The sequence below is a fragment of the Kwoniella botswanensis genome, chromosome 1 (genome assembly GCF_036426115.1).
Source record: "Kwoniella botswanensis chromosome 1, complete sequence".
NCBI lineage: Eukaryota > Fungi > Basidiomycota > Tremellomycetes > Tremellales > Cryptococcaceae > Kwoniella > Kwoniella botswanensis.
In genome coordinates, this window is record NC_088599.1 from 14371663 (window position 1) to 14393508 (window position 21846).

The 21846-nt window shown below is 46.2% G+C and overlaps 9 protein-coding genes across 9 annotated transcripts; 5 read left to right on the plus strand and 4 right to left on the minus strand.

Annotated features, from left to right (window-relative positions):
• Positions 1 to 835: 835 nt before the first annotated feature.
• Positions 836 to 1971, plus strand: L199_005432 (uncharacterized protein; the record flags this gene model as incomplete). The annotated part of the gene is made up of 4 exons (XM_064891143.1): positions 836 to 977; positions 1047 to 1308; positions 1411 to 1683; positions 1752 to 1971. The coding sequence occupies 4 exons, from the start codon at positions 836 to 838 to the stop codon at positions 1969 to 1971; spliced, it is 897 nt and encodes a 298-aa protein (XP_064747215.1).
• A 73-nt stretch (positions 1972 to 2044) lies between these two features.
• On the minus strand, positions 2045 to 3020 carry L199_005433 (uncharacterized protein; the record flags this gene model as incomplete). The annotated part of the gene is made up of 3 exons (XM_064891144.1): positions 2045 to 2224; positions 2289 to 2753; positions 2910 to 3020. The coding sequence occupies 3 exons, from the start codon at positions 3018 to 3020 to the stop codon at positions 2045 to 2047; spliced, it is 756 nt and encodes a 251-aa protein (XP_064747216.1).
• Positions 3021 to 3223: 203 nt separating this feature from the next.
• On the plus strand, positions 3224 to 7448 carry L199_005434 (uncharacterized protein; the record flags this gene model as incomplete). The annotated part of the gene is made up of 8 exons (XM_064891145.1): positions 3224 to 3283; positions 3349 to 4011; positions 4086 to 4275; positions 4354 to 4788; positions 4868 to 5147; positions 5210 to 6860; positions 6949 to 7296; positions 7356 to 7448. 8 exons carry the CDS (start codon positions 3224 to 3226, stop codon positions 7446 to 7448), a joined length of 3720 nt encoding a protein of 1239 aa, XP_064747217.1.
• Positions 7449 to 7633: 185 nt separating this feature from the next.
• L199_005435 (uncharacterized protein) lies at positions 7634 to 8438 on the minus strand (the record flags this gene model as incomplete). The annotated part of the gene is made up of 4 exons (XM_064891146.1): positions 7634 to 7642; positions 7702 to 7872; positions 8052 to 8378; positions 8436 to 8438. The coding sequence occupies 4 exons, from the start codon at positions 8436 to 8438 to the stop codon at positions 7634 to 7636; spliced, it is 510 nt and encodes a 169-aa protein (XP_064747218.1).
• Positions 8439 to 8862: 424 nt separating this feature from the next.
• L199_005436 (uncharacterized protein) lies at positions 8863 to 10774 on the plus strand (the record flags this gene model as incomplete). Its single annotated transcript, XM_064891147.1, has 9 exons — positions 8863 to 8886; positions 8954 to 9358; positions 9433 to 9503; positions 9569 to 9724; positions 9781 to 10054; positions 10246 to 10331; positions 10402 to 10549; positions 10612 to 10664; positions 10732 to 10774. 9 exons carry the CDS (start codon positions 8863 to 8865, stop codon positions 10772 to 10774), a joined length of 1260 nt encoding a protein of 419 aa, XP_064747219.1.
• Positions 10775 to 10908: 134 nt separating this feature from the next.
• On the minus strand, positions 10909 to 12270 carry L199_005437 (uncharacterized protein; the record flags this gene model as incomplete). Its single annotated transcript, XM_064891148.1, has 6 exons — positions 10909 to 11061; positions 11141 to 11301; positions 11391 to 11666; positions 11758 to 11897; positions 11963 to 12022; positions 12083 to 12270. 6 exons carry the CDS (start codon positions 12268 to 12270, stop codon positions 10909 to 10911), a joined length of 978 nt encoding a protein of 325 aa, XP_064747220.1.
• A 1123-nt stretch (positions 12271 to 13393) lies between these two features.
• L199_005438 (uncharacterized protein) lies at positions 13394 to 15533 on the plus strand (the record flags this gene model as incomplete). Its single annotated transcript, XM_064891149.1, has 8 exons — positions 13394 to 13627; positions 13714 to 13793; positions 13853 to 14130; positions 14223 to 14535; positions 14598 to 14675; positions 14748 to 15126; positions 15200 to 15314; positions 15385 to 15533. 8 exons carry the CDS (start codon positions 13394 to 13396, stop codon positions 15531 to 15533), a joined length of 1626 nt encoding a protein of 541 aa, XP_064747221.1.
• A 681-nt stretch (positions 15534 to 16214) lies between these two features.
• Positions 16215 to 18383, plus strand: L199_005439 (uncharacterized protein; the record flags this gene model as incomplete). The annotated part of the gene is made up of 11 exons (XM_064891150.1): positions 16215 to 16287; positions 16350 to 16543; positions 16615 to 16685; positions 16778 to 16963; positions 17071 to 17312; positions 17398 to 17459; positions 17525 to 17555; positions 17617 to 17908; positions 17995 to 18103; positions 18199 to 18290; positions 18365 to 18383. 11 exons carry the CDS (start codon positions 16215 to 16217, stop codon positions 18381 to 18383), a joined length of 1371 nt encoding a protein of 456 aa, XP_064747222.1.
• Positions 18384 to 18871: 488 nt separating this feature from the next.
• L199_005440 (uncharacterized protein) lies at positions 18872 to 20837 on the minus strand (the record flags this gene model as incomplete). The annotated part of the gene is made up of 8 exons (XM_064891151.1): positions 18872 to 19123; positions 19188 to 19226; positions 19294 to 19454; positions 19522 to 19795; positions 19912 to 20123; positions 20216 to 20279; positions 20345 to 20541; positions 20621 to 20837. 8 exons carry the CDS (start codon positions 20835 to 20837, stop codon positions 18872 to 18874), a joined length of 1416 nt encoding a protein of 471 aa, XP_064747223.1.
• Between the last annotated feature and the right edge of the window lie 1009 nt (positions 20838 to 21846).

Here is a 21846-nt window from a genome sequence, read left to right on the forward strand (position 1 = left end):
ACCTTAAGGTGGATTGATTGATTGCATGGAGACACGATGTATGCCGATGTACTATTCCCAAGCCACCATGAATATCATCACATCCAGGTACCAGAACAAAGGTAGATCGAGGTCAGGAACATCCAATGTGATAGGAGCACAACAACGGGCCGAAAGATGAAACCTCGATGGTAGGGCCATGCATGTGTCGATGCTGTTTCTAGAGCCCAGTTCAATAAGGAACGCCAAGAATAGGATGCGGCATTTCTCTGGCTACTTGACAACCATCTTGTACGTCGTCTTGTTGATTTCAGAATCGAAACATCACTCAAGCACGTTGGTTGATGTTTCATGCTCGCCGTTCCGTCTAAGGATGTGATCGATCAGCTTTTGGGGTGGAGCAAAAGGTCGTTTGGATCTAGGCATGTTCATGAAGCATGGGTCAGCAATGCAGCCCGACCATTCATCAGGCCAAGATTCTCCCATCACTGCCATCCATTTCACATTCTATCCATCTGTCCATCGTAGAATTTCGCAGTCGACCATCGATCGAGACTACTCTATTATCTATTGCTCTATTGCTCCGTTGCTCTATTAGTCTTCGCACCTGTTTTCTACCATGCGATGTCAGTATACTGACACCGATCCAGTCTCCACTTTCAAATTCATATCAGTACCAGTACGATGAATAGATGTGAGATGTCGCCATCTGTCAGCATTACCATCGGTGACGACATTGAACGATCACACGGGTATGACCGATCATGAGAGAACTATAAATATCCTGTCATACCACACGATACTACACCTCACACTCTCCTATTTTCTCTCATCTCTTCCTTCCGTGACACCCACGATGACTTGGCAAGATATCAAGCTCAACGACGGAAGAGAGATACCAGGTATCTCATTCGGATCATCGAGGCATTCCGGAGATACAGTGTCAACGGTGGATGAAGCGATCCACGCCGGATTTGATAGCATCGATACTGCTCAGAGTGGGTTGAATCATCCTTGACATTCAACCATCACTGATTACACTGATGGGTCATTTCCTCATTGTATAGTCTATAGATCAGAGGCAGCGGTAGGTCAAGCGATCAAGCAATCTGGACTATCTCGGGATGAAATCTGGATCACCACCAAATGGTCAGGTCTGAAGACCGCCAAAGAATCGATCCAAGATAGTTTACAGGCGTTAGGTGTGGATTATGTGGATCTTTATTTGATCCATTTCCCTGCTGTCACCAAAGGTGATATAGCTGGGTCATGGAAACATCTGGAGGAATTCAAGAAGTTGGGTCACGCGAAGAGTATCGGTGTATCCAAGTGAGTGATCGTTTCCGATGCAGTCACGATCGCCATCTCACCGCTTAACATACCTCGCTGGATAATATCATCGTCGCGCTCATGTTATTCGCCATCACATAGCTTTGAGATCTCGCACCTCAAAGAGCTCCTCTCCCATGCACATATCAAACCATCAGTCAATCAAATACCTTTTCACCCTGACATCTTAGCCAAGCAAGAACCTTTGGTACAATTCCTCAAAGACCACAACATAGCCATCGAGGGCTATTCACCACTTGCACCATTGTGGAACGACGATAAAAAGTCTCCTGTACTGAAAGTGGTCAAAGACATAGCTGGGAAGAGAAATGTACCCGAAGAGAGAGCCTTATTGGCATGGTCACGATCTAAGGGGTGAGTACTAAATTCTCTCTGGTCCAGTACAGTCATCTCTAACCTTATCTGATATTCCGCTGTCCCAGTGTCATTCCTGTCACAGCATCTTCTACCAAATCACGAATCGAAAGTTTCATTGCCGCTGGTGATCTCGATCTTACCGGGGAAGAAGTGAAAGCGATCGACAAAGCAGGATACAAGTCTGCTAGAAATGCTGAAATCAGGAGAAAGGTTGTCAATGGTATCAAATGGGTGACAGCGGCTGGATTGGTCACATATCTTGCTATCAACCGATTGTCGACTTAGATATAGATCAGCATCTGAAGATGCTAGGTCATATGCAATGTATATATTGTATTACAAGTGATATGGAACGACGTTACTGTTGATTCTGCCTCTGCTCCTCTTCTTCATCTTGCTTCTCCAACGTTGCTACCCACTGATCTATAGCCTCTCCATCAAACCCATCTATACTCCTTCCAGGTTGATTCACACTCTCCACCAGAGTAGGCATGGAGAGGTTCAACGTCTCTCTCATCTTCGTACTGAACTCGGTCATCTATTCATTATACATACATACCCAAAGGATCAGCACGATGACCCTTGGAGTCAAGAAAACTTACATCTTTCACACCCATCAGTTTGGCTACTATGAGAGCACCCAACCCTGCACTTCCAAATACCAAAGCCGTGGCTATCCCCAAAGCTTGAAATCCCAACAAACCCGATACAGGCTCATTGGAGAACCCTTCTTCACCCTCCATCGGTGTTAAGCTAGACCCATATAGAGATATTTCCTCTCGAGCGTTGAATGACCTAGCTGCTATCAGGGAAGGGTCCAAAGGTATAGTTGGTATTGTTGAGGATGATGAGGAAGCTGTCAGATGGGTTGAGCTAGACGAGCTGGAGCTGGGTGAATTGCTCTCAACTGCATTGGTAGCTGCTGGGAGAGCTATCCTAGGTATCCTCGTACGTGAGTTGAGTATAGCTTGACTTTGGTGGGACAGGAATTGAGTAGCGTTGACTTGTTTGGCTGCTTGTCGGACATACGGTATGACGAGGAGGGTCAGACCGGTTGTTATGGCGAACTACATGTATCATAGCGGTGTCAGCAGGTCCTAGGCAGTAGCATGGACATACTCAGATCTCAATCCTAGAGTGACTCTGTGATAGGGTGAATACATCTTCGCTGAGACTCGGTTCCTACATCATCTTATACGAAGGAGAAGGAACTCTTCACTTACAGCTGCTCCAGCAACATACCCAGCTACTTTCGGTATCTTTTTCTTCTTCCCCTTCGGATCGTTAGGGTCTGCAGGTAGGGTATTGGGTATTCCGAGCAGTAGAGAGGCCATGCTTGAGGTGGTTATGGTGATTATAAGATCACAAGAGGAAGTGGAGAAGAGTGGAAAATGGATCTTTTTCCAATGATTCGGTTGATCTTTTGCGGGGCAACGAAGAAAGTATTTTTGTTTTTGTTTTTTTTTTCAAAATTTCAGATGTTCATCTCTTTCCCTCTTCTGTTTCTTGTCTTTCTCATTTCATCACAAACGCGACGATGTCAAGCATCAATTCACTCAAGAGGAAGGCATCGTCCTCCAAGCTGGCGTCCAAGAAGGTGAGTTTACATATCTAAGCGGTGTGTCAAGGAAGAAGCTGACAATGCCCATCTTCCTTTCGTAGCGAATACCTGTTCAGCAGCCCTCCCCTTCTCCTTCCGACCTTGACGAGGACTTTGAAGATCTCGAGGATGGGCCTGGAGCAGACGATGTCGAAGAAGCTGGTGGGATCTACGACGATCCGATGATAGATCGACAAAGCTCGGATGATGATTCGGGTGACTCCGAGCAGGGTGAAGACGAAGACGAGGACGAGGAAGACGGATCCACTTCCAAAGCAGGACCTTCGCGATCGACCAATTCCTCCGGCAAGCATCTATACAAAGCGCCTACGCTAGAAGAGATGGAGAAGCTCAAAGCAGTTGAACAATCAGGAGGGACGACCTTCTCTTTACAACTTTCAGCGTTACTCGAATCAACCCTGTTACCTCTTACCCCTCAAGCCAATCTGAAAGCTCTGTTATCTACTCTCCATTCCACAATACTCTCTTTGCCATCTTTACCGCCCTTACCACCCACTAAAGCAATCAAGAGACTAGGTAAAGAGGTGAAAGTACCTTTTGTAGGTGGACCCCAGTGGGACCCAACTAAGAACGAAGTGAAATGGCAACTTGGCTGGGATAAGCCTGAAGAGATTATCGTAGGCGGGAGCTGGGGGGTGGTAGGTGGATACAGGCAAGGGAAAGGGGATGCTGGGAATATAGATCTGGTGGTTGTCATTCCTTCGGTGAGTGGAATTACTGATCTATTTGTGTCATGTTCAAAGTCAATGCTTACGGTATTTTCTTCGTGGAAACATAGACCATGTTCAGCCCCAAGGATAGGATGGACTATAGGTATTTCTATAAACGATCACACTATCTCGCCGTGATCTACGCTGCGATCCAGAAGCTAGCCAAAGAAGATGGACCATTGAGAGGTGTACAAGTGTCTTGGGAGACCGCGATGGGTGATGCGAGAAGACCAATAGTCAGAATCTCAGCTGGTAAAGGTGAGTCGTGACGATCTGTCACCAATCCAGCAATCCAACTATGCCGTGGCTGATCCTGCTATCGAATACTCTCATCAGAACAAGGTCTAAAACATCAACTTGATATTCGTATCCACGCCTCGATCCTCCCAACTGTATTCCCAATATCCACTCTTTCGCCAACCAAATCTCTCCTCCGATCTGAGCAACCCACCCCTCTATACTCAAGCTCAATGCTCAACGACACTCTTCACAAACCGCACTTACTCCATTTACACAGACTATCCCAACTTCTCTCACCAGCAAGAACGGTCGATTCGTTTTTGGCTATATGGAGGATATGGTGCAGTCGACGTGGAATACGGAGAGAAAGAGGTGCATCAGCTTGGTTTGCCAGTATGCTTCTGGGTTGGGTGGTAGGTGGAGGTGAAGTTGGGGGAGTGGGCGGTGTGAGAGAGAAGGTGAAAAAGGTTAGAGGCGTAGGGAGAGGGTTGGGTCATTGGGGTGCGATCAGAGCCGCTTGGGAATTCCTGGGTATGTCTCTCTCTCTCTGTTTTGTTTGCGACTCTTTGTCCCAATCTGAGCTGATGCTTGATAATGAACTTTCTCCTAGCTCATACCGACTTTACCCAAACCCCAATATTCATCAACACCTCTTCCGAGGATACCATCGCTCATGCCGAGTTCACCAAATCGTTTGATCACGATGTATTCGTTGACCCGACGGGTCGAGTCAACATATTCGCAGGATGGGAACGAGGTGATGTACAAATACTGAGGCATCATGCCAGAGAAACACTAGCGATGCTAGAGGACGAGAATACGGATCAATTTGGTGAGACTTTCTTGAAGGATAGGAAGGTGGGAACGGAGGTGTTTGATGAGTTTATCAAGTGAGTGTGCGATAGAGTAGCTGAATGAGGAGAAGAATTCATAGCTGATGCCTTCACAACAGAGTCGACACATCTTCTGCTCAATTCGATGGCGATATACAACAGAAAACCGAATACCCCTCCCCGATCGACCTGGCCATCCATCTACTCGCCGACATCCTTAGACGGGGATTGTCCGATCGAGCTCAAATCGTTCGCATCTCACCTTCTCTTGCCTCCCCTTCTACATTGGAAATCGGCGTTATATTCAACCCCGAACACGCCAACCGAGTGATCGACATTGGGCCTTCATCGAACTCATCTCAGGCTGCTGCTGCCGAGGGATTCAGAGCATTATGGGGTAGCAAAGCTGAATTGCGAAGATTCAAGGATGGAAGTATATCTGAATCTGTCGTGTGGGATATCACCCGACCTGAAGAAGCCACGTTGATACCTTGTAAAATCGTCAAGTACCTCTTGGGCCAACATTTCCAGATACCCGAAGAGGATGTTCGATGTTTATCTTCGGATTCAACTTGGCAAGATATCATCCAAGTCCCAGCTTCGGTGAGACATGCGATCAATGTTAGTGGAAGTGAGAAACAAGGATTCCGACCTGTTCTATCAGCTTATGAGGAACTGTACAAAATTCTGAAAGATTTCGATACGGAGTTACCTTTATCCATCTTGAATGTCAACCCTTCTTCGGAGTTGTTGAGGTACTCGTCGATATACGTACCTCATCCTATCGATGTCAACCGAATCGCCACTGCCCCGGTATGTATTGCGCATATCCCATCGGTGGACGTGGTAGTCCAATTCGAATCCTCACCCAAATGGCCCGATGATCTAGCAGCAATCCAAAATGTCAAATTGGCCTTGTTCGAGAAATTGGCTCGAGTCCTACAAGGTAAATTACCGAGATCGCGAATCAACATCCTGTTTGATAGCGTAAGAAGGGATAGTTCAGAGATCGAAGATTCATCATCCCTGGAAGTGTTGATGAACCTGGGAATAGCATTCAGGTTGAAGATCCATTACGAGAAAGAGCGGGTATTGTCAGAACGGATCATTCAGGAAGATCGAAAACCTTTGGCTGCATTGGCTGGAACTCAGTTACCCAGACCATCAATCAAGCTTGCTATACCTGCTTTGGAAAAACATCTATTCTTGTTCAATCACAAAACCCAGCATCATCAAGCTGTCATACCGCTGCATCACAAGTACCCCTCTTATTCTACCGCTACGAGGTTATTGAAGAAATGGTTCTCTTCTCACATGCTTTTAGGTATACACGTCTCGATCGAAGTGGTAGAGTTGATCATGGCTAAATTGTATCTCGACACCAACTCGCTTCAAAGACCTAGCTCAGCCACCAATGGATTTGTAAGAGCGATGTGTCTTTTGGTCGAATGGGATTGGAAGAACGATCCGCTTTTCGTGCCTATCTTCTCTGTGAAGAACACCGCTGCAACGGATGCAGGCGGAAGAATCAGATTCCCCGTTGAGAAGAGACAAGAAGCGATCAAGGCCTTTGCAATACTAAGGAGTAAAGATAATTCCTGTACAAACAGTCACCAACACGGATGGGTCGTATACACCGAAGAAGACGATAGTGGATTAAGGTGGACCAAGGGGGTGAATAAGGTGATTGCATCTAGGATATCGCAGTTGGCGAAAGCCACTTTGACAGCTATCAAGACTGGTACGATAGATGGTGGACTGGATGTAAAAGTGAGTTGTCCACTTTCTTATATCATTATGTTGTTTGGCAAGCCAACCAAAGTATGTAAGCTGACAATCCGTGTTCATGTTTGATTAGTCACTCTTCATCACCCCATTAGATCACTACGATTTCCTACTACACCTTTTGCCCTCCACGACAACCAAATACTATCAGAACATCCAAGCCAATCCTGAAGAATGGGAATCCAAGTTGAAATACCGTAATCTCCATTCCGCTTCTCCGGACGGTGCTGGTGTGAAGATAGGATTTAATCCTGCTGAAAGTTTCGCCCAGGATTTGATCAGGACCTATGGAGATTCGATCTTATGGTTCTACGATTGTTCTGGCGGAGCCGTAATAGCTGGTATTTGGAATCCACAAAAGGATAGTGCGAGGGCATTGAAAGCTTTCTTGGGATATAATAGTAAACCTACCGAATCTGATGTAAGTCAAGTCCTATCAGTAATGACGTGTTGTTAGCTGACTTGAGGTGATTTGGTCAGTCTGCTCTGGTGACGATCAATAAAGATGCGATTCTAGCCGAGATAGCGAGGTTGGGCAAGGGGATGATAGAGAGGGTAGATAGGCGTAACTGAGCTGGAGTAGATGTAGAATAGTCAAACCTTTGCAGCATGACACCACCATATCATAAAGTACTATCCGCAGAGCGAAATATATACGAGTTGACACGGAAGTCACTGATTGATCGTTATATCTTCATATCAATACAATTACATGATGACTTTTATGGTTGTGTACAATATTTGAGCTCTTAAGTTGTTTATGCGAACTGGATGCGGAGACAACATCAGCATGATTCTACCAGACGACGATACATCCCGAACTCACCGTAGACAAATAACTCTCCGCTACGATTCTCGCTCTGGCGTTTAAAGACAACTTCATCTCTGAGATTTCCTTATCTACATCCTCCATGAATTGGATAATGAAATCTACCAGTTTGTGTTTCAACATCGATTCGGAGTGGAAATTGGTGATGAGGAATGAAATGTCGTAGCCCTGTGAGATAAGTCATGATTAACATGTATCAGCATGATCAAGCGAAGTGAGATTATAGAAGCGATTGAGCGGTATACCAGATGTAAAGGTGAGGCATGGGTGATAACGAACGAAACAAAGTGTATTAGGAAGTAAATAGAAGATCAATCAATTTAAAAAAAGAGGTACACTTCACTCACAGGTAAAGGTTTCCTTCTGAGAATGACAAATCCTTCCGCTCTCATCATCATGAACCTCGTAAACTTGTGACACAATATCTTCTCAATCTCATCCGCCTGTTTGATAGATATACTCAACCTGATCGAGTTTACCGAAGGTTCAATCAAAACCCTCTCTGACTCGTTCCTCGACACGATCAATGGTTTCAGCAACACCTCGGGTGATGTCCGTACTTCCACCTCTGGCTTGTTGTGTCTTTCCACCACTTGAGAAGAGAAGTTCTCGAGAGTGAGAGCAGCGGTGAGTGTCGCTCGGACGGCGTTGAGGTAGGGACGGAGGGTGTTGGACTAGGGGCGATGGCACTTAGCAGGGCTTGAACGGGTGATCAAAGGTGAAATGCTTACCATCTTGGGTGATGGGGGTGAGGAGAGTGCAGGGGAAGACTGATGAGCTTATGGTTGGATGTGTGGTTGCAAGACTTGTCAAGAGAGCGTGTTACCATGTTATCCGTTGTCACCATCATTGCACGGGACGTCATCCAGGCCCAGCTGCAACTGGAGTTAGTGTGCCACATTCAGCAAATCGCCGTATATCACCGAATAGCACGTGTCTTGGAGGTCTCGCCACCCAACCACGTGGCAGCTCTCCTCTTCTAAAAAGTTGAAAATTCAAAATAAAAAAATAAAAAAGTTGAACACACGTTGAGAAATATTTCATCCTTCATCTCTTCTCTTCCTCCCTATACCCATACAACAGGACCCTCAGTTCTTGTATCTTACACTTTATACCTAAAAGATCAACAGATCAAACTAAGACTAAGACTTTACCAAAATGGCCGTCAAGATGAACCTCTGGGTAAGCTGAGATTCTCCCTCAGAGATCTTCGTTAGCTGATCACCACTTGTTTCCATCCTTACGCTAGTCCCTCACCCTCCTTCCTGGAGAGCGATACCCCCTCTTCGTCCGAAGAGATTTCCAAATCACCAACGTAGCCCTCGGTGAAGAGCTCGTCTCCAAGGACGGACGATCAGTGGTCAAAGTCACCCACAACCCTATCCCTTCTTCCGCTTTGGAATCTGATTCCGAGTTCGACTCTGACGAGTACGACTCTGAATTCGACGATGAGGAGCTTGATGACGAGGAAGATGATGAAGAGGAGGAGGAACCTAAAGCTGCTAAGAAAGCCGATGGTGTCAAGAAGGCAGAGGTAGATGCTGAGATGGATGAAGACGAGGACTCTGAAGACGAAGATTACAGCGTCGATGACTCTGATTTGGATGGTGAGATCGAGGAGACCAATGTCATCACCTCTCTTACCGCTGGACGAGCGAGTTGATCATCCATTCTTCATTGTATCACCAAGTATCTCAAGCTGACTATTGTTTCTTTTGTCCACGTCAGATTGAACAAGCTACCGTCAACCTTACTTTCGTTGAGGGTGATGTTGTGATCTTCGAGACCACCGGTGAAAAGTAAGTTCAGACAGCCATCGTGTCTGCCCACTCATGCTTGAGCTCATCATCTTTTTCTCGCTCAGCGCCGTTCACCTCCTCGGTAACTACATCGACCAATTCCCAGATGTCTCTTCCGACGACGAATCCGACTCTGAATTCTCCGGCGATGATGATTACTCCGACATCTACGGTTCGGATGATGATATTGAACTTGACACTGACGAGGAAGAGGCTGTCGCGTGAGTCCACAAGATTACACATAACCTAATCGCAATGCTGATCATCTGGTAAATAGCAAAATCACCGAAATCCCTGTTGAAAAGCCCGCTAAGAAAGCCCTTCCCGCTGCTGAAGCCAAACCCAAGAAGGCCGAAGCTCCTGCCGCCGAGAGCAAACCTGCTCAGAAGCGAAAGGCTGATGACATCGACTCTCCTGCCAAAGCTGCTCCCGCCGCTGCTGCTGACGGCGAAGCTTTGAGCAAGAACCAAAAGAAGAAATTGGCCAAGAAAGCCAAGGTAGAGGGTGCTGCTCCCGCCGCTGAGAAGAAGGAGGAGAAGAAGCCTTCGAAGGTGAGGAAATAAGATCTTCACTTCACCCTCTGAATGTTCTTTCCCAACGGGAATATCATATACATAGTAATCCTTACAACATTAATAGATAATCTAGATGCATTGCTTTTTCGCTTGTCCTGATTTTACCCCTTTCTCGTGTTTACTTTGCTGGTGTTTGCTTTACTGACGATTCGTACTCGTGCTTACAGAAGACACTCCCTTCCGGTCTTATCATCGAAGATGTCAAAGTGGGTGATGGACCTGTAGCCAAGACCGGTAAACGATTAGGTATGAGGTGAGCTGCTGTGCTCTTCTTATCCGTCTCATATCACCATCTAACCTGATTTCCTTTCTTCTCTCGATAGGTACATTGGTAAATTGACCACTGGAAAGCAATTCGACGCCAACACTTCCGGAAAACCATTCACATTTGTTCTCGGTAAAGGTGAAGTGATCAGAGGTTGGGATGAAGGTTTGGCCGGTATGGCTGTAGGCGGCGAGAGGAGATTGACCGTGAGTTGGCTCATCCGCGTATTCCATTTTATGACTGCTGCTGAAATCCAGCACCCTTTCAGATCCCCCCTCAACTCGCTTACGGCAGTCAGAAACTCCCTGGTATCCCTAAGAAGTGAGCTGTCTCTGTGTTCAGGTCTCACTGTCCCAACATGACTGACATCCCTCTCTGTCTCTTATAGCTCCACACTCAAGTTCGATGTCAAACTTGTATCGATCAACTAGGTCGGCCTGAGGTATGACGGTCGAACTGCTATGCTTATGTGCATATAAATACATACACTAACCTGATCTTTGCGATCTTGAACATAATTCATGCATTTTGGTTAATTCAATCTCCTACTAGCAACGCAAGAACACTATACTACAACACCAGCGAGCTTGAGCATCAATGGCGTCTCTTCAGGCTCATTCCTAGGTCTAGTTCGGTTGGCGGGATCGAGCTGTCCATCGGGTCGACGAGGTAATGCATTATAATAACCTGGTCTCTCGGCTGGGACACGGTTCATGTACTAGCGTTGTCAAGAATGGTATATTGAGTCAGTCATTGAGGACACCACTACTAAGCACATGGAGATCCACACTACTCACAGGGAAATGAGTGGTACCCTTCCTGTCCTTGAAGATCTGAGCTTTTACAGCGAGTTCTTCAGGCGACATCAAGGTTTTTGGGCAATAGCAGACGTATGTCACGAATCGAGTTTGCTCGCCTGTTGGACTGGCGTTCCAATGGATAGTTCTCGAGTCCCATACTGCAACAAGAAGCGTCAGCACGCTATAATCCACGCTGGTATCCAAATTGCATGAACTACATAGGTTGATGCGATCAAAAAGGACTCACATATCAAATCTCCTTCTCCTGCACAAACTTTGACTTCCTCGCATCCTTTACCCTTGAACCAATCCATCTCATCAATCTTATAGTTGTATCCGTTCTCTCTGACACCAGCGTCTTGATCGAGCTTGAATCCACCTATATGATCGAAATATTCTTGATGTAACTTGTGAGAACCTTTCAACACGCAAAGACCGCCGTCTTCGGGTCCATTAGGCGAGAGATTGGCAATCCCTTGGTAAAGCTCAAAGTTCTGGACGGTACGGGGGTTCTGGTCGATATCTTTGAGGGAGTGAATGAGTTCATTGGTCAGTACTGGGGCACTATATGTTATATCAGATGGAGTATGTGTAGATTATGTAGGTGTACTCACGAGGCCAAGCTTTGGTAGTACTGATATCCTTTCTTCCTGTTTTCGGGTTGATAGGTAATGAAGCGTTCATACCGTCGAACGAAGCGATGAGATCTTCGGTACCCCATATTTGTTCGAATATCTTGATGATAGCTGGTTCACTAACGGAGTCAATCAATATCAGCCTGGCCCACCTGATCGATGCTGTATCAGAAGGTCAACTCACGTTCGGATGTTCCATACGAAATCTTCGTGGTTCACACTATATCTGTTATACAATCCACCTCTATTCAAATACACCGTACATCAGCATCATGTTTCATGAAGTAGCGGAGGTACGACTCACGTTGTACTATAAGGTAGATGCTCGTTCGTCCAGGTGGACTTGTCATCCCTCTTGAATCCATATGGAAAGCTCTCAAGCCACTCCCAAGCTTTCTGCTGGAACTCTTTGCATTGCTCCTTGGAGATGACATTCGGCACGACGACATAGCCGTCTCTTTCGAGATCAATCAGGAATTGTGGTTTGGTCATGTTTACGAAAGGCGTTTCCTACTCGGGGCGATGAAAGACGGTCTGACTCGGTGTTGGTAACCTTCTTGCTGAGCTGACTTCTGCTTTTTCCTGATGTTTTATGTATTCTTATTGAACCAAACAGTCCAAATTGATTGTCCCAAGACAAAGACATCCATTCATTCTCCCCCACTCTCGTTCGGACAGCGGACAGCATAAGAAGTCAAGTGGGGAAGTCGGGCATCGTATCATCTGACCTTATCTACATTACTACTGCCTCTTATGACTTTACCAAAGAAATCTCCTCTCAGCCAAATCCAAAGGGAGAAGATAAGGAACAGATTCGGATTTACAGAAGGGGCCCTTTACGCCTAAATTTAGTCCCTGATATGTTTGCCAAGAGCGGATTCATTCTGATACGCTTCCGTCCTGCTGCTGCCTGCTCTTTCGGAGAACCGATTGTTGCAGTTATGCAAAACACGGCAGCTACCAAAGTGGGGAAAGTGGGTAAGTCCATAAGCAAACAAAGCAAGGGGGGAGATAAGGACGCCTCTGTTTCGTATTAATCTTTCTAATTTCTCTCTGTTCTTTAACCCTGAAGGTGAAAGAATTGCCCATATGGGCTTAGTTGCCAGTATACTTATCAGCTGACTCGTGAAATACCTGTGAAGGCAGTTTTCGTACATCGCATTAGACCGCGCTTATCCTTTAGAGGTGTAACCTCACACCTCACTTGACTTCTCCTTCCACCCTTTTCGCTATCCACTTACCCACTAGCCATTCCGGTCCGAACTATATAGTTGTATCAAACGGACACGACCGAAGGCAATTTCATACCCCACTTTGACATCCCCTCTCGCTCGTCCTTTTCCCCTTCTGTCCATTTATGGATATGCCTCAGTAATTAACCGTCTATCATAAGCTTGATATGGACTATCGGTCGATCGTCCGGTCAAGCTCATATGAAAGTGGAGGAAAGTGGGGGAAAATTGTTTGTTTGATCGTAATAATGGAACAGCTTAGATTGTAGATAAGATCTATCTATCTTGAAAAAGATGAGTATATATATACCTGGTATTTTATTGGTCGTAAAGTCTCTGCTCTTTTTCATCAAAGTCACGATCACGTTCGATATCAAGAGGATATGTCAAATATCAACGACCACACCCTGGGTCAAACGACCTCGATCATCTCTGAAACCGAGAAACACGCTGAGACGAACCTCGATTCAGCTGACATCAAAGATGTTCAAGGTGATTCAAACTTCTACGAGACCGTTACCGCTGCTCCTCTAAGCCCATGGTCCAAGACGAGTTTCCAACTCTACGCGATCCTCTTGGTAGCTGCTTTGAATGCTACCGCGAGTGGTTTCGATGGGGTGAGTGTGTCGATTTACTCCTACAATTGCTACGACTCTTACACAGAGGATAAAACTGATATTGGATTGTCGCGTTATACCCATAGTCCATCTTCAGTTCTATCAATGCCATGGACCAATACAAAGCATACTTCCATCACGTTGAGACTGGTAAATCGACCGGAATGTGAGCATTCTTTTTTCTCCTTCAATAGGTCACCCAAGCTGATCATTGATCCATTTTAGCATCTTCATGATCTACACTATCGGTAATATGGTAGGATCCTTGTTCACCGGTCCAATCTGTGATCATTTAGGACGCCGTGCAGGGATGGGTGTCGGTTCCATCATTATTGGAGCAGCTGCAATTGTCTTGACTGCCGCCAAAAATGATTCATACCTCCTCGGTGGACGTTTCATGTTAGGTTTTGGTATTTCCATTGGTACTTCATCGGCACCTACTTATGCTTTGGAATTGGCTCCTCCTCAATGGAGAGCCAGGATTGTCGGATTCTACAATACCTGTGAGTGGTCGTTCCCATCTCACTCTAGGGGTTGTATTATACATTACGACGTATATACGGAATCAGAAGGCTGACTCTAATCTCTTTGGTAGTCTTCTACACCGGTTCCATCCTCTCCACGGGGGTAGCATACGCCTCCAACAAGGCCTCTGGAGAGCTCGCCTTTAGATTACCTCTAGGATTACAGCTCTTCCCCCCTTTCTGTATCCTGATCGGTTGTTTCTTCATCCCCGAATCACCTAGATGGTTAACCGCTCGAGGAAAGAAAGAGAGAGCCCAGGCTATATTGGCAAAGTACCATGGTGGTGGCGATGTCAACCATCCCCTCGTGCAGTTAGAGATTAAGGAGTTCGAGGAGGGTATCCAGGTCAAGGAAGCTCAGAGTGTTTGGAACTATTACGATCTGTGAGTCTGCTCCTGATCTCTACCGTTACCACGCGCGAGCTAATGCAACTCTTCGACAACAGCGTCAACACTCGAAACCAACGATGGAGAATGTTGATGAACGCTTTCATGTCCTTCTTTGCTCAATTGTCCGGTAACAGGTGAGCCTAGCTTTCCTTGCTCGCGTGACTTTACACTATACACTATACTCATATATTGCTTCTCATCAACAGTGTTCTGACATACTATCTCCCTAATATGTACACCAAACTCGGAATTACCTCAACCGATCGACGACTCCTACTCACATTCGCCAACTCGATCGTCTCCTGTACCGGGGCCGTCGCCGGATCAGCCACCAACGACATGATCGGTCGACGAACCAAACTTTGGGTCGGTTCCATCGTTCTCTCTTGCCTTTTCGCAGCGGTTACTGGATTCTCAAGTCAATTCGATCTTGGTAAAGAGCATGTCAGTTCGGCATTCAGTAATGGAGGTGTAGCTTTCATTTTCCTTTTCGGTTGCGCATACAGTTTCATCTACACACCGTTGACCGCCACCTATTGTGCGGAGGTATTGGCTAATCATACCAGAGCCAAGGGTATGGGTGTGGTGAGTAGATCTTTTGAGGAATCGATTCATTTATAGCACAATAACGCTAATGTGTTGTTCTGGTCGAATTTAGCATGTCATCATGTCCAACTGCGCCAATTTGTACAACACCTTCGTCACCGCCATCGCCTTGGACTCAATCGGTTACAAGTACTACTTGGTATTCGTAGCTTTGAACTTGTTCTACGGTGAGTCCAAGGCATCTCGCGTATGCTTATAAGAGAGTGTACTGATGGAGGGAGTTATATGACTGTTTAGCTGTTATGTGGTTCACTTTCGGTGTCGAGACCAGAGGAAGAACCTTGGAAGAGCTTGACGCGGTGTTCGATGCTAAATGGCCACCCAAGGCCGCTCTTTCAAAGGCTACCATGGTCAAGAGAGAAGATGGTCAACTGGAGGGATTGTAAGCTTTTATAACGTGGTCAGCATAATGTGGTCAAGAGGCAGAAGAGGCAGCCGGGAATAAGGAGCTGAAGGGGGTAACCAGAGCAGGGATGATTGGGTTGTCAGTGATATATAGTTTTAATCGTATAGAAATAGTGATAGTTTTCGTCAAGTTTGTTCTTAATCAGCTTCATCTCAGGACACCGAGTGGGTATCTTGGTGATCGATATGCAAACGGTGTTTATGGATTGTCTTTGTCTTGATGGATCGGAGGGCCGAGGATGGGATGTACTGTTGTACTTACTATGTGCAGGAATAACACGGATATACACTTACACCTCACGGTTAATGAGATTGCCGAATTAGGAATGGATTTGATCCCGCTAATGGTTAAATCCGGTATTGCCGTAACCGGATCTAATCGCAATAACGACTCGATTACAAAAAAAAAACAATCATAGACTGTGACATACATCCTTTCACTTCTCACTCTCATACCAAGTCAACACCACATCTCATTCTTATATACCCCCTCACCCTCCATTCATACACCATCATCATCACCCACACCCCTCTCAGGAGCAGCAGCAGCAGCAGTGTCACAGCCATCATACAAAACTGTGGCGTGACAATCACATCCCCTTCTTCGATCCAGCTTCCGCAAGTTCCCGAATCATCTCAGTCTATACAACCTATATCCTGCCATGTCAAGGTTCAAGATTTCAGCTGCGTTATGGGACAAGATACATCACTTTGCCTCCTTCCCTCAGACGGGCGGTGAGTATGATCGTCTTCAACCTATCATGTGGCAATCGCTGATGGCATATATCTCTGCTCAGTCTCCCTTCAGCAGATGGTGCTGTTTGGACAGCATCCCACCCAGGGAACACTCCTAAAAGCCTCGCAGTTCTTGTCCGAAGAACTGCCTATACGCCTATCGCATCGTGTAGTCGAGCTGGAGAGTCTGCCCGATGGATTGAGCAAGATGCCAAGCATAAATAAGGTCAAAGAATGGTATGCACAGAGTTTCGAGGTGGGTTCGAACTGTCTGCCGAGTATCTCCGATTGAACATCATGCTGATCTCGTGGAGATGCATCCTGCAGGAGTTGGTGACATTCCCAAGACCAAGATTAAAGCCTGAGATAGAAGAAATACTGAGAACGCAGGCGTCACAGTGGGTGTCTCCCGACTCACATCTGATATCAATCGATGCGATTGATCTACCAATATTCAAGACCTGTGCTTACGCCATCGAGCTACTACCAGGCCCACACAGTTCCCATCTGCTACTCCCAATCCATCGCTTGACCCTCTGATGCACGAAGGCCCTGTAGGGTCCAACTTAGTGACAGGTTCAGGCAATTATAATGGGTATGGAAATGGGAATGGTGTACCTGTGGGAGCAGCTATGGCGTTGCCCGGAACCAGACTGAGAATACCGATAGAAAGGAGGTGAGTACTATATACTGTTTGTTACAGCTACAAAGTCTAAATTCGTCTATCGCATCCCTTTAATGCACAGGAGATACTGACTTTCTCTCTCTATTCGCGATCTTCAGATACTTCTCCCCACCTCCCGCCAACATCGTCTACCCCCCTGAAGTGCACGACTACAACGACCGATTCACCAACCTTCTACAGAATATAAAGAAGAGACATGATCCCACGGTGACGACAGTTGCTCAAGGTGTCTTGGAGTGGAAGAAGCGACAGGGACATGGTAGAATAGGTCAGAACATACAGGAATGGTTAGATAGATTCTACATGAGTCGGATAGGTATACGGTTCTTGATAGGCCAGCGTGAGTGAAAAGTCCCGCCGAGTTGAATAACCATTCAGTAGGACTGAGTCATCGGAGCTGACGATCGAAAATGTCGCTGCCGTAGACGTCGCTTTGAATACCTTACAGCCGCATCCTGACTACGTAGGAATTATCTGTACAAGAGCTGTGAGCCAATCATTTTGTCAACGACCGTGCGAAATGAAGCTGATCTGGTATATATTCCATTTTAGAACGTGCATGATATATGTCACGAAGCTATTGGTGAGTTCTGACCATGGCCCTGGAGAAGCTGAGTGCTTATGTTGATTTCGCAATAATCCAGAGAATGCCCGATACGTCTGCGAAGAACACTACTCCCTCTTCCGCGGTCCACCCATCCAGCTTCTCTGTCCCAAAGACCTGACCTTCGCCTATGTTCCCGGACACCTATCCCACATCCTATTCGAACTACTGAAGAACTCGCTTAGAGCTGTGGTGGAGAGATACGGAGTGGATAACGAAGACAGTTTCCCACCTATAAAGGTGGTCGTTGTGGAAGGAAGTGAGGACATAACGATCAAGATCTCGGATGAAGGCGGTGGTATACCCAGGAGTGCTATACCGATGATATGGACGTGAGTGCTATGATGTTTTCACCAGTTCTGGGCGCAGGCAACATGTGGAGTGAGACTAATGAATCTCTCGCAACTTTCTTATCCAGCTATCTATACACCACCATGAGCGACGAAGGTTTAGAAGCGAATATTGAGAGCTCAGATTTCAAAGCGCCCATGGCTGGGTTCGGTTACGGATTACCATTGTCTAGATTGGTGAGTCTTAGTTCTGACGTTCCTTATCTGCCGTTTTCTGCTCTGTGATGGTCACGAAACTGACCTATCCATTTTTCATGCCCTTCATTAATCAGTACGCAAGGTTCTTTGGCGGTGATTTACGATTAATTTCGATGGATGGATATGGTACGGACGTGTACATATCTTTGAATAAGTTGTCTTCTAGGTGAGTTGAACTTGTATTGTATTTCCCCTTTGAACACTGCTGATTGTCTTGCTGATCGCATCTATAACAAATAGTCGAGAACCACTACAATAAAAGCAATCCGAAACCCATGATTCCTCTTCTTGACAACACAACCACCCACTCACGCATCAGCATGCAGGGCGTGACCCTTGATATGATCATTACCCATACGTTGTATATTTGTAATCAACCCATTTCACATACTGGATGCCAATGAAACGAAAAAAGTGTAAAAGCGATGTAGGCTCTTATGTCCGAGATGAACAACTGAAATTGCATTGGTCCGGATATGGCATGGGGCACAGAACAAAGCGAAGCAATCAGACCGGTCATTGATAGTAAATTTGAGGCCAGCGTACTGGCATGGCAAGTTTGCATTATCTTCATGGTAACTATAATGTATATGTATACAGATGGGGTGTGATGATCGTTATTTTATGTTCAAATGATCTATGCTCTATTCCTTGTTCTATACTCTGTGACCGATGCTATATGTTCCATTGTCGATGTCCTGGCTGTATTGACTTCTGAAGCTGATTCGAGCTTCACAGATGAATCGGTCATCCTCTACCCCTCATCCTGGTTACACCTGCTTCACCATTTAAGCTGTTCACAGCGGTGGATAACCTCGAATTAAAAGTAATGTCTCCTTCACCACGTTCCACGTCGGGCCCCTGGTACCGAATCTCATCTAGGTCCAAGCCCGTCAGATCCTCTGTCAAGTCGTAGGCTGTATTCAGTTCGGAAGGCACAAATTCCTTGGGTACACCTGGGAGGATACCGTTATATAGCAGAGTGAGAGTGCCGATGGACTAGGTGATGAATGTAGTGCAGTCAGCACGGAGCGTCGATATCGTCGATGACATGAGAACATACATTGAACAACCACATGAGAAATACGAATACCGTACCAATCTAATCGAAAAAGTCGACAAAGGATCAGTGTCTCACCAGATGCTGATGATGGCGTGTGAGATCTCACAACATTCAGTATTCCGAAAGCTTTAGAAGGGAAGAATTCTGCCCAGTGACCCCAACATGCTATCGCACCTGATAAAGGAAAGGTAAATGCCCATAAGGACAATTCGTATTTCCCCAGGTAACCATGTTGGATCATATCGATGATGCGCAGCAGGCCCCATCCTATGCCCAATCAACACAAGTCAATCAGTATTTCTGTTTCCTATAAAGAGGTATATCAATAGCTCACCTAAGAATATCATCACTATCCATACGTACATCCCCACGCACAGCAGCCCAAACCAATTGCCGACGACGGCAAACACCTGAGCAGCCAACATCGGATCTATCCCTTGTCCCTTCAAGAACCCGGTGGCGGGGAATATCTCCACCGAAGCATTCCCTATGTTCACTAGTGCGAATGCGGTAAAGCCTGGAGCCCCTGCTGCTATCATATATGAAGGGAGCGTTTTGGAGGGTGCGCGGGGGAGAACGATGTGATGGAGCATCCACGATGAGAGTTTCTAAACAACAAGTAAAGCGAGATCAGTGAGGATGGCCTTCATGATCGTTGTGGACGTGATTCACATTGAGATCCAAGTGGAAAGTAGACGCGATAATCGATGAGAACCCAACTCACAATCAAGCTCATCCAGAAACCCAACCCTTGACACACGATAGCGAATAACAAGATAATTAACGCCCTTCCTGAGTCCAGCTTGTTAACTTCTACACATAACATCGACCCGATCGAACCTGCTAACATCAACGGGAAACATTCCAGACATTCCACAGGCCCGATGAGGTGGAGAGGACGGGGAAGCAGTCGAAAGGTATTCTGGAGGATCAGAGCTGCAAGCGATGGGGGTGAGCAATGAGTCAGCATTAATACATTGGTCAATGCTAGGTAGGTTTATGCAGTGGTGGGCTACCATGTAACTCACCGGTACAAGCACCTAGGAAGATATATACCCAGTACAAGACTTCCAACGTGACAATGAACCAAGGCTAGAGATGATGATAACAAAGAACGTTTAGCTTGATTGAGTGATCGTGTATCAGTGCCCACTCACTCCAGTCTTCGGTATACCAAGCTCGATCATCCCTATCAAGATGGTCGCTATGGTAAGGTTAAAAGTGGGTAACCAAGGTGCCTCAGTCTGATCGAAGAACGAGTGCCTAAATACCAGCGGATGCTTGATCGCTCGGATGATGGTCATTGTCGTGCATATTGAAATGATCAGAATGTCCAACATGAAGAATACCGTGGCTGTTATACGCAAACGATATGGTAAGCTAAAATTCAATGCTTCGATTGGGGGTCCACGAAGCCATGATGTTGGACTTACCTATGGCAGGTTGCCCTTTGAAATGGTATGGAATACTATGCACACAAACCATGACGGCCCCCGTACCCATGGCCGTGGTGAACAGATTCCAACCCCATCTTTTTGACCATTCCGTCTCTCTCAACCTCTGTTTGAACGTTGTGGTCTTGTAGGGTGCCGGTGTAGTTGGACTGGCAAGTGGCAAGTCTTCTGGTGGATCGAGGCTACATTCCGGCATTTTCGTGATTTCAACGCACGGCATCTGTGGATCGGTACTGCAGAGTCATCGAATTATCCTTCTAGGCAGTCGAAAAGTAGTGACACGAGTAGGACCAAGTTAAAGGATAGATTGGTTATTTGCGTTTCATTTGAGAGAAAGAATGGACCGACAAGCAGTCCGTCTTTATTTCATATCGTTACATTGCGGATATACCTCCAGACATCTGCTCTGCTGAGAGGATGGGCGTTCGCTTGAAGATATATCGGAACAAGAAGCATCATGAAAATCTAAGTGTGAGAAATTTTGTGTTTCTTGGGAGGAATGTTTGTGCTCAGGCACCAGGTGACGGTCGGATTTTCGTAGCCATAGCCGCATTTTCATCCGAGCAACCCGTGCTTGACCAGCTGCAAGGGTCGGTCACCCTGGTTGCAGAGTGACAACCAAGATCTGTCGTCGCACAAGCTTTCAATTCACACCTTACACTGACTGCAAGCCTCATCTGTTACATCTAATTCGGTGCGATCTGTACATCTTGACTTGCCCTCCGATCATCAGGTCGCTCTTCCAGGCCCTCTCCGATAGAATCACGGTCAGCCGCTGAGATCGTTGTAAGATAATCACGACACTCGAACACTGACCCGTCTGGATTTGGCCACCTTGGATGTCTTCTTCTCACAATGACTCCCATAGCGTCAGCACTGGCTTCAAGACTATGCGGACGGAGCTGATATGACTCAAAGTCTTCCTCGAGCTACATCGTTCATATGTTGAGAGACTATTGCTGAGCGCGTAATCAAATTTTACGTCTGCATGATGACGGATCGCGCGTAATTCATATACACTCAAAGCTTGGGTATCTTCATATCCGGTGTGTAAACAAAGTTTCGAGAGTTCCGATGGGCAGCAATGAGTCTCGCCCATTCGAGGTATAATCGTAACACATAGGCCTTCATGTCTTCTCTCCTCCAATGGGTTAAAGCCAATTGTCTGCTGGCAGAAATAATTTGAAAATCACAGATCAGACTCG